At 45.2% G+C, this 12,114-nt stretch overlaps 1 protein-coding gene across 2 annotated transcripts in view; it reads right to left on the bottom strand.

The window, feature by feature from the left end:
• Positions 1 to 12,114, bottom strand: part of DOK5 (docking protein 5) — a 77,129-nt gene that overhangs the window by 24,991 nt on the left and 40,024 nt on the right. For both annotated transcript variants that reach the window (XM_077335657.1, XM_077335655.1), the window contains exon 2: positions 7,920 to 8,027. In XM_077335657.1, coding sequence (XP_077191772.1) covers positions 7,920 to 8,027 — 108 coding nt within the window. The remainder of the gene's footprint in view (positions 1 to 7,919; positions 8,028 to 12,114) is intronic.

The following is a 12,114-nucleotide window of genomic DNA, read 5'->3' as shown; positions in this document are numbered from 1 at the left end:
CAGAGGCTGAACATGGGACCTCCCATGATGATGATGTCATCCGTTCAGTCGTGTCCGACCCTCGGCGATTCTATAGGAAAGTCTCCACCATGCGTCCCTGTTCCTGACTGCTTCTTCTAGTTGGTTCATGGTCATCCCTGTATCGGTTTTGATCATGTCAAGCCAGCGGATCCTTTGGCGACCCCGTTTCCTTTTGCCGCTGGCCATGCCGAGCATCAATGAATTTTCTAGTGAGTTTGATCGCATGATGTGTCCAAGCTCCAACTCGAATGCCAATCAGCTCACCTGGAGCTTGTATACATTTGAGCTGGCCCACCAAAGAACCCGATTGGCCCTGAACGGAGCTGTCTGATTGGTCCAGAGCCCTAAAACAAGTCACTCATTTCTCACAGGAGAATCTTTCATTTGTATGCTGCAGCTCTTGAGCAGCCTGTCTGCACACACAACAGGGATGATGCCAAAGAATTATGACTTCAAATCTCCCCCGCCCCCGTGCATCTGCTACTATGGAACCCAAACACACTCTTGTTGCTGACAAAAGAAAAATATTTTCTGGAGAGCTGGAGTGGATTCTGTTTTTGAGCGCTTTCTCCAGCAATTTGTGAAGGCCAAGGCAGGAACGACTGGTTGTCCCTGAAGACTTTATGGGGCTTGGGAGGAGGGGGAGAGGGAGGTGATAAAAAAGAGCCATTACTAAATTTATTCACATTATCAATTTGTTCTTCAAAGGTCAGGCACTGAATGAGCAGCGACTCTGCGAAAATCCAAAAGGCAGAGCAATATATTGTGCTGTACGCTTTGCCAGCCTCATGCACACCTGACGCTTCAAAGTTCATCCACCTGCAGTGTAAAATCTGTTTTCATTTTGGCTCCTGTTCCCCTCCCGCATTGGCTCTTTCATGCCGCTATCAGTTCATAAAGCAGACAATGAAGATAGCTCATCTCTCGTGGCGGTTATCTTCATTGTGCCAGAGGTCCTGCTTTGATATTGCAAAGATCAAGAAACATTCATCTGTCCTCCTCAATAATAGCCTGGTCCAATAATAGAGTGATGTGAGCTAGTAGATAATGTATTTGGGGTGATAGGTAACGGACAGTGACAATCATAGAATCATAGAATCACAGAATCATAGAGTTGGAAGGGGCCATACAGGCCATCTAGTCCAACCCCCTGCTCAATGCAGGATTAGCCCTAAGCATCCTAAAGCATCCAAGAAAAGTGTGCATCCAACCTTTGCTTGAAGACTGCCAGTGAGGGGGAGCCACCTCATTAGGCAGCCTATTCCACTGCTGAACTACTCTGACTGTGAAAAACTTTTTCCTGATATCAAGCCTATATCGTTGTATTTGAAGTTTAAACCCATTACTGAGTGTCCTCTCCTCTGCAGCCAGCAGAAACAGCATCCTGCCCTCCTCCAAGTGACAACCTTTCAAATACTTAAAGAGGGCTATCATGTCCCCTAACCTCCTTTTCTCCAGGCTGAACATTCCCAAGTCCCTCAACCTATCTTCATAGGGCTTGGTCCCTTGGCCCCAGATCATCTTCGTCGCTCTCCTCTGTACCCTTTCAATTTTATCTACATAAAAGGTACGAAAAGGGGAGAACCTGGCTAGTTCTGTCAAATATTTGTCCAGATTAGATTCTATTTGTTTTTAGAACAGTTCAGTTTGAGCCTAGGAGCACCCTAGAGATGATCAAGATTTAGGGGGTGTTGTAACTCCAAAGCACCTGGTACCAAAACAGAACAACGTTATTAGAACATAAGCTAGGCCTAGTCTGGACCAAGCTAGGCCATGCCTAGCCACAACCAGCAACCAACAACATTCCACACAGTAAGAGAATGTCACAAATTCACAATATAACAGGGGGTGGGGATGGTTGGACACTAAGGTTCTAATGGCCTTGGATCTAGCCATACTACCAGAGACCAACACAGCCACCCTCTGAAACAATCTGCTCTGAAGAATCCAGGGAGACTGAGGAATCTGCAACGGATTCTGCAATCCATTCTGGATATTTTCCAGTGAGGTCTAGCGTAACTAGGCATCTCTGCTTATGCTCTGAGGCCTCCAGGCACCCAAAATGACATCAACAACAGCAGCAACATCATTATTGCATTTATTGCCTGCCAATATCAGTAAAGCCACCTCGTGGCAAGTTAAATAAGATAAAACCCCACAAATATAAAGTTAAAAATTAAAATTCTACTCAACCCCTTCAATAAATAATAACCTGATTGATATGAACCCTGGTTCGTGCTCCGTGTTTCATAGGTACTCTCCCGGGGGCTCCCGGGCAGTTGGTTCCCTTGCTCCCTTGGGAGCCATAAACTCATAAATCCCCCCTTTGGCGTCCTGCCTCCCTTTGCATTCCAAAGCGTCTCTCTGCCAGCTCACCCTTATCGCTTCCTGACCTTGCCAGGCTCTGCGAAGTCTCAACAGTTGCAACTTTTGGATCAAAGTATGTTCCCAATTGCTCCCTTGAGAACTGTTGCATTTTCCCACCTATTGAACCCCTCATCCCCCTTCCTCCTACCTGTCCTCAGGTATAAAACCCCCAAGGGGGAGATGGATCCTTTGTCTCTGCCAAGGAGTTTGCTCATTGAACTGTTCCTATTGATGTCTATATGTTCTTGTCTACTGAATAAATATTCCTTTTGGATTTCGCTACTATTGTGGTCTTGAGGAAGTGTCTGTTCCAATGACTTTACAGAGGTGTCTCTTGCCTGGTTCATGACACTGGTGGCAAGTCCTGACCCCCACCCCCCAAATCCAATAGCCCTTCCTCCGTGCTTCAGGGGAAAACTAAGGGAGTGCTGATGGTCCAGGTACATAGATGACTAAGCTAGAGATTCCCCACTATTATAGTGGCTGGAGATCAGCCACTATTATAACTGATCTCCATACTAAAGAGCTCAGTTCCCCTGGAGAAAATGGCTGCTTTGGAGGATGGACTCCATAGCATTATAACTCCAATGAGGTCCCTTCCCGCCCCAAATCCCGCCCACTCCCAGCTCTACCCACAAAGTCTCTGGGTATTTCCCAACCCAGAGGTGGCAACTCCATCCCCAAGACCTACCCTCTTCAGGCTCCGCATCCAAACTCTCCAAGTATCCCCCAACCCAGAGCTGGCAACCCTACTGATTAAGGTTGCAATCCGATGCACACTAGGAACAAGTCTAATTGACATGAAGTCTAACTTCTCAGCTCCCTTGCATAATGTTGTATTGTAAGACACTCTACGGGCTTGGCCTGAGTGCTTTACTACCATGTGTATGCAATAGGACACTTAAAGGGAATGAAAAATATGGGTTAAAACCTCTTACACTGGAAATTTAGCATGACTGTGTATCAACAGAACCAGAGCGTCACAATTATATGTTAGCATAATACATCATCCAAGCAAGAGAGCATAAGTCAGACGAATTAATGCAATAAATCTCCAAAACTAATAAGGAAATATCAGCCGCAGGGAATATCAGTTCCAGGCGCTGCAGAATTAAACTGATTCTAAATCATAACCTGTAGTGCTTCTTAGCACATGCTCCAATAAGGCCAATAAAGGTTTAATAAGTTTTATAACTCCTGAACCCACCCTCAGGAAATTCTATTGTTCGGGATGACATAGTCTATAATTCTAGGATCCGATGTTCCAAATTGCATGCGTTATAAGAGTCGCAAACGCAGTTTGCTATCCATACTGGAAAGTCTGTAGATTCCAACAGCCATTGGATGAACTTTCGACACAACCACATTAAAAGCACTATAATCCGCAACTAGTTTTCCTAGAAGGCCATTCTGAAGTTGGGAAAGAACCCTGTACTCTGATCCCTAGCCAGTGCTCAAAGGATGGAGGGAAAGCAGGGATTAGAGATGTCAGACCCCCTGGTGGAGGTAGGGGTACCCCACTGATCAGCTGGCCAGTGGAGGGGATTAGATCTTGAAAAAGAGGGAGGTGCATCTGATAGGCAGCAATGTATCTACTGCCCACGTGACCTGGAAGTGCCATCATCACATCTGAGACATAGAATCATAGAATCATATAATGATAGAGTTGGAAGGGGCCATACAGGCCATCTAGTCCAACCCCCTGTTCAATACAGGATCAGCCTAAAGTATCCAGGCTAAGTACCCATCCAGCCACTGCTTGAAGGCTATCAGTGAGGGGGAACTCACCACCTCCTTAGGCAGTTTATTCCACTGCTGAACTATTCAGAGTGAAAAAATGTTTCCCTAATATCTCGCCGATATCATTCTCCACATAATTTAAACCCATTACTGCGGGTCCTCTCCTCTGCTGCCAACAGAACCTTTCCCTGCCTTCCTCTAAGGGAACACATTTCAAACACTTAAAGAGAGCCATCATGTCCCCTCTCAATGTCTTCTCCTGGCTGAATGTTTCCAAGTCCCTCAACCTTTCCTCATAGGGCTTGGTCCACAGACCATCCTTGTTGTTCTCCTTTGCACCCTCTCCATTTTGCCCACATCCTTTTTGAAGTGAGGCATACAGTACTCCATGTGGTATATGACATTTTGAAATTTTGATGTGATGTCTCTGTTGATACAAGCCTAGTCTGCATTTGCCTTCTTTACCGTCACATCAAACTGTCTGCGTATATCTAACTTTTAGTCCATAAGTACCCCAAGTTCTCATTTATATACACTGCTCCCCAGTGGATTTCCCCCCCTCTTAGTGTTTTTTTTGCGGAGGGGCAGCATGGGTGAACCTGGTGACCCCTACTCCAGAACTAGTGTTTCCTGCCAGAAAATTGAACTTAGCATCACTTTGGCATAACTCCAACAGAACTTCCAAACAAAATGCATGTAGAATACATGTCCCACCACTGGGGTTTAATGCGCTTGCAGAGGCTTGGCTTGTTTCAAGAAGAAGAAGAAGAAGAAGAAGAAGAAGAAGAAGAAGAAGAAGAAGAAGAAGAAGAAGAAGAAGAAGAAGAAGAAGAAGAAGAAGAAGAAGAAGACCCCTTTAAGAGAGAGGGAAGGGCTGTGGACCAGCATCTGCTTGTCATGTAGAGTGTTCAAGGTTCAGTCCCTGCCTTCTCCAGTTAAAGTGATTATATTGTAGGTGATGCCCTTTGAAACCCTTTGGAGAGCTGCTGCCAGACTGAGTAGACAATACTGACCATGATGGACCAACGTTCTGATTCAGGTAGAGGCAGCTGCACATGAGAGAGCTTTGCAAGAGGAACAGAATGTTTTTAAAACTCGGATCTTCTATTTGGGTCCTAATTCCCCCTTCCATCAAAGATGTACCGCTTATACTGGATGTACGGCTTATACTTTTTTGCATTATTCCATGCAGGGGAAAAGAAAGAGCCCTCAGATTTGCATCGATAATTTGTCAGCTCAGTATCATTACAGATGACACACCTTCTGTGCGGTGCTGAAATTAAAACTGCTCTAGATGTATAGCCTCCACAATCCCTGTAGGAGATCAAAAGGGGGAAGAGGAAGGGTTTGGAGGGTTTTTTTTTTTCAAAGGCTCATTTCATGACTTTTGAAGAAAAGCTCATCATTTCCCACAAATTTCTATTTCTAGAAATGGCGTGGGTGGCAAATAGCCCCAGGGTTCTGTGACCAGACCTGCTTGAATTATGCATCAGAGAGATACAGCTTGGAGCACATAGATTAAGGAGGCTCAAAGCCACTGTTCCCTTGAGGTTCGTTCCTTAAACGCCTCTCAAAGCCACACGAGAACAGATCGGCTGCCAAAGGCGCGGCTTTTTGCTCCAAGGCTGTTTGCACGCTTAAATCCAACTTTTTGACTACATCCAGCTATTCCCAGCAAGGATTAAAAACGGAAAAGATCTATTATTGGTATCCCCATGCCAGAGGGAATTACACATGTACCTTCTCAGGCACAGTGACAGCGGAACATGATCCTCAAGTGCTAAGAAATGTTCCAAAGGTTTCGTGGCTGCTTTGGCAAAGATGCTGAAGAAAGGATGCCATCGGCTCAGGTGTTCCCAAAGTGCGGCATTCCGTTCTTTCAGTTTAGCGATGCAGGGGTAATTGGGCTTGCAACGTTTCATAGATTTCGTTCTTCTTGGCTAACTAATAAGGTCCTAAATAAGTGGGAAACAGTCCAGGGGGACCTTAAAGACTTCCAAGATAGAAGTGTTCAAGGTTCAACGCTCCAATGAACTGTAGGTGGCTCTCACAGCCAGAGTCAACTGGCTGTTTCGGGTTTTCCAGGCTGCGTGGCCTGGCAAACCCGAAATCCCTGATGCTTTGCCAGTAACTGTGACTGGCATCTTCAGAGGTAGGATACGGCATGACGGGAACCTTTCTGTGCCGAGTTTGGCCACTTTTCCAGTGCTCCTCCCTCCCCCAACTTCCCCCAACACTCCCAGTACCAGGAAGAACATTACAACATGCTATTGTCATCCAGAGGTTACAGCCCACTGGGATTGTGGTGGCGACACTCTGGGTTTTGGCCAATACTTCATGGTTTAAGGCCAATTTCTTAACCATAGCATTTCCCCAAAAGCCATAGTGTCATCCCCAGCATGCCGATGTCACTTTTGGGTGACGTCAGCACGCCGGATGCTCTTCTGGGTTTTGGTAAGTACAGGGGGGGGGGGCGCCTGGAGTGCACCTTTCCTCCCCCACCAACAATACAGCAGCACCTGGCAACCCTAATGAAGAACCATAGAAAAAAGGAGTAGAACAGGGGTTAAAAGAGGGACAGAAGACCTGGTTTTCTATATCCTGCTATTCACTGCCCTCCCCTCCTGGGTTTCTGGCCCTCCTCTCTGTAGAACTCAACAAGCATTTTCTTCAGAAACTTGAGGAACTGTTCATCCATATTCATCACACTCTCATCCTGAAATGTCTGAACTTTTCATCTTCCTGCCTTTGCTTCTCCTTACTCCCTTGCTTGTTCCTTGGTCCCGCCTTCCATCAGCAGAAGCCTGAGGCCCATGGCTGGGGGGGGGGAGCAATGGATAAAGTTCCTCCTTTTGACAACTATACTGAAAATGTTATCTCTAATGGAACACTGCCTTAGGTGACCAATCAGATAGCTTAGAATTCTGGGTGAATTCTTTTTTTTTTAAGAGTGAAGAACAGAAGGAAATGTTCATGGCTAAGCTCCTTCCTGACACATCAAAGTCAGCTGCAAGAACATTGATAAGAAGAATGAAAATTATCATCTGTTTACCATTATGCATTTCCCCAGGTTGTATTGTGCTTTCATCTCCTTGAAAAAAAAAATATATAGCTTCTGTTATAAATAAGGTGATATCTCCTAATTAATATTGATAACTAAGCACGAAACACAGGGCAGAATTCATAATTTGTTTGGAATAGTTTCCACAAATTCTAAAAGTTATTGCACACACACACACACTTTATTGGCGTACTTTCAAAATAGGACTATAAAAACAGCAAGCAGTAAAATTAAATAACAATGAGAATTGCAGCAAGGAGCATGCAAGATTAAGCTGCTAGCAACTGGAGAGGAAGAAAATCTATCAGGCCAGGAGCTATGCAGAAACCTCACGCTACAATTTGATTTTACGTTTAAAACAAACAAATTCTAAAAGTTATTGATGACTGATGTAATTTTCTGCTTACTAATTGCTCCAGGACTGCTTATAACTTGGAAGCTCACATGAAATCCCAGGTAGACAGATGGGTCGTACGATTTTGCCATTAGAATCATTTCTGAAAAACAATTCGCAAACCTTTTCGAAATGTCAACACCTGAAATATCAAAACACTGTGGATAAAACTCTTGAAAGGGAGTTCATGTCTTCTCCTTTGCCAGGATTGAGAGTCATAAAACACACGCGCCAAATTCTGGCTACCTAAAAATCCCACTGAATCCAAAGAAGAATTTAACCCTTCTTTCAGTCAGACCAAGGCTGCGATCCGGAGTGTACAAAAACTTTCCTTACCTTGTGATAACATCGGAAGTAAGCGGCACGCTCGTCTGAAAATTTCTCTATCCTTTTCGGCCCTTTGCTTGATGCTTTCTTGAAAACCAGCCAACATCTCTGATAAATCTGGGAACGCAACACAGATCCTTTTAGATTCTCTCCCTGACTTAATACTGCCAACAATAATTTTAAAATTTGTTCCTTTCCATGTTTTATACATATAACAATTTGCAGACCAAAGGCTATCTATTACCCAGTTTGCTTATTATTTAGAGTAGGGTTGACAAGTCTGGTTTGGATGATTCCTGGAGATTTGGGGGCTTTGCCTAAAAAGGACAGAATGTAGGGCAGGAGGGAGTGAGGGAAGGCAGTCACTGGGTATGGGATGCCAAAGAATTGGCCGTCTTAGGTTAGAGCCTCTTGTGGCGCAGAGTGGTAAGGCAGCAACATGCTGTCTGAAGCTGTCTGCCCATGAGGTTGGGAGTTCGATCCCAGCAGCCGGCTCAAGGTTGACTCAGCCTTCCATCCTTCCGAGGTCGGTAAAATGAGTACCCAGCTTGCTGGGGGGTAAACGGTAATGACTGGGGAAGGCACTGGCAAACCACCCCGTATTGAGTCTGCCATGAAAACGCTAGAGGGCGTCACCCCAAGGGTCAGACATGACCCGGTGCTTGCACAGGGGATACCTTTACCTTTACCTTTAGACTTAGGTTATCATTTCCTCCAAAAAAATGATCTTTGTAATCTGGAGGTCAATTATGATACCAGGAAGACTCCAGGTTTCCTTATGTAGGCTGGCAACCATAATTTAGAGTTGTTATTTTTTGAAAATGCAGAATGGTGCTACCTAGCTTTACACAGGGAATCACCTGGGTAGAGCTGTCAGCTGTCTCATATAACAACGCACCTGAATTAGTTTCAAAACTCAAGGCAAGTTCTTTCCCACTCCTGCTATATTTTGTTTAAGCTTGCTGGTCTCCATCCATCTATAGGGAGGAACTGTGTGTGCAAACACCTGAAATTTTGAACATGGCCATGAAGGAAGAGACAAAGTGATTTATGCTTTGAAGCTCTGCTTGGCTTTTCTCCTGGTGAGACTAGGGAAGGGGGGGGGGTTGGATGACATATATATTTTAAAGGCTGTATTTTTCCTCCTTTAAAAGGCTTATTATAGAACTGAGGGCCTGATTTTGCATAGTAATATTGAACAGGGGCTGAAGGGTTAGAAACCCCTTCTTCTGTTCTTCCATAGCCCCAGTTCAAATTGCAGTTGCATGCACAAAGAACAGACTAATCAGCATTTTGCAGGCTGTCTGATGAAGACCTGTGATCTAGGGTAGCCAGTCTCCAGGGGGTAGCTGGAGGTCTCCTGTTATGACTGGTCTCCTGGCAACAGGGATTAGCCAACCTGAAGAAAATGGCCACTTTGGAAGGGAGATTCTATGGCACTGAAGTCCCTCCCCCCCCCCCACAAACTCTGCTTTTCTCAGGCTCCACCCCCAAAATCTCCAGATATTTCCCAACCTGGAGCTGGTAATTACTGTAATCTTCATCAGCACACTCTAATCTTTAGGCCAGACTTCCTCAACTTTTTTACTGTTGAGAACCCCCTGAAACATTCTTCAACCTTCGAGACACCCCAGAAGAGGCGTGATCGTGCAGAATACGGTTGGGAAGCATGGCTGTGGACACGCCCACCAGGGGCCCCTCCCCTTCCCACCCTCTCCGGGCAAATCATTGGCCATTTTGGGAGGGGAGGTCAACATGACCATATATGGTCATATCACCTGATACATGTTTAACGAATTAAACCCCAAGCTCTGGTTGAGAAAGCCTGCCTTAGGTTAACAGGAAACTTTTTCACTGGGCTTTGTCTGCAGTCCTACGAGATACCATTGGTCTCTACCTCTTCCTGATATTGCTTAGGGTTCACCTGGGGCCCTCACCAATGTCCAGGTGGGGCCTAGAGATTTCCTAGGATAACAACTGAACTCCAGACTACAAAGGTCAGTTCCCCTGGAGGTAATCAATCAATCAATTAATTAATTAATCAATCAATTAATTAATTTTGGGCGGTTTACACTGAACATTATAAAAGGCTGCTTTGGAGGGTGGTATCTATGGGATCTCATCTCATCTAAGCTCCCTCCCCTTCCCATAGTCTCCCCTTCCCAGACTACTCCTGAATCTCCAGGGAACTTGCTAGCTGGAGTTGGCAATTCTATCCACCCCTGATCTACAAGACTCTTCTTTGGATTTCAATGACTTCTCTATTTCACGAGTAGGCAGCCCCTATGCCTGATTTCCTGGTAACTGCAAGAAACTCCATTTTTCTTTGCTTGCTTGGAACATTTAATTATTACTTATTTATTAACAAAATTTATATCCTGCCTTTCTGCCCTTACAAGAGCCGCCGAGGCAGCTAAGAACCAGAACCAGACATTATAAAATCACATTTCTAAAGCCACTAAAAGAGCCTCTTGTGGCGCAGAGGTAAGGCAGCAGACATGCAGTCTGAAAGCTCTGCCCATGAGGCTGGGAGTTCGATCCCAGCAGCCAGCTCAAGGTTGACTCAGCCTTCCATCCTTCTGAGGTCGGTAAAATGAGTACCCAGCTTGCTGGGGGGTAAACGGTAATGACTGGGGAAGGCACTGGCAAACCACCCCGTATTGAGTCTGCCATGAAAACGCTGGAGGGCGTCACCCCAAGGGTCAGACATGACCCGGTGCTTGCACAGAGGATACCTTGACCTTTACCTTTAAAGCCACTAAAATGAAACCCCACATGCACTCATCATTAAAGCCATTAAGAACCGATCTAAAATACACATGAACTATAGACACGGCAATTAAAACATTGGTCGGTAAGGAGGGATCAGCAATTCAGAGACATTTTTTCAAACCCTTTTCATTGTACACAATTCCTCAATGTCCTCCTGTCATCCAGCATCTCTGTCTGGTGCAGTTTGGAGCTGGTGCTGAGTCACTGGTAGAGCATCTGTTTTGCATGTGTTCAGTGCCCTGTGCCACACTCATTTGCTCTCTGTGAGCACTCAGGAAAATACAATTAGCTACAGTACATTCCATTATTCCTCCACGGATGCTCGTGGGTTACATTCTTAGGTGGAAAACGGAAGAACAATCCAAATTTCCTTTTCAATAAATGACTTCATGTACTCTTCCAGAGTGATTGTGATAAATTAATGCAAGATGTGATGACATTCAAATGGCTTTTAAAAGGAATAAAAAAGCTATGTTTAATCCTTTAAAAGCTCGTGGACCATGAATGCATGGGCTATTTCTTGTTTGTTTTTTATTCAATTTAATTCTAAAGTAAAGCAAATAAAGTAAGACTATTAAAGGAGAAATAGATTTAGCAATCATGAAAAGAGGATCCTATTATTTTTTGTTTTGTTTTATTATTATTACTAGCAAGAAAGCCCATTGCAAGCAGGAATACAATGGGTGCTAGGACCCAGGGGACACTGGGGGTGCAGATCTCTATCTCTCTATCTCTCTCTGTCTCTGTCTCCCTCTCCCTCTCCCTGTGTGTCTTGGTCTGCCCCCCAGCAGAAGGCATAGCAGGTAATGAGGGCTGGTGTGCAGTTTGGGACAGCTCTCTGTCTCTCTCTCCCTCCATCACAGCAGGAGCAATAGAAGGGAATGAGGGCTCGTGTTCAGTCTGTCAGGGCTCTGTATGTCTCTGTCAGCAGCTTGGGGCAGTTCTCTCTGTGTCTCTCTCTGCCTCCCTCGCAGCAGAAGCAATAGGAGGGAATGGGGGCTCGTGTTCAGTCTGGCAGGGCTTTGTGTGTCTCTCTGTGTCTCTGGCCCATCTGAGAGGAACGTGGCTAGCGTCCAGGGAGGGAGGGCGGCAGTTGTAGGGGCAGGGCATTGGCCCTATTCTAACTTGGACAGCCGGACACGTTCCACCCCCCAGGCTGTTTCACAAATATATAGAGGAACCATTGATAAGGATTAAACTTATATTTGAAAGGGATCTCCCCACCTTTATGACATTTCATTCCCTCCAAATAAGAAATGAGGCATCCTCCCAAAAGTGAGATGATTAAGAATTAGGATTGCCACATCCATCGGCAGTGCCCCAGACGATTATGAGCATTTTACTACAAATACTACCAGGACAGTATATTGGAATAGCAACTACTGACGAAGATAGAACAGAAAGCGGGTCACTTAACCTAAGATCCCGTTTT

This window comes from Paroedura picta, chromosome 4 (assembly GCF_049243985.1).
Source record: "Paroedura picta isolate Pp20150507F chromosome 4, Ppicta_v3.0, whole genome shotgun sequence".
In the NCBI taxonomy this organism is placed as follows: Eukaryota; Metazoa; Chordata; class Lepidosauria; order Squamata; family Gekkonidae; genus Paroedura; species Paroedura picta.
This window is presented reverse-complemented; position numbering and strand designations above follow the sequence as displayed.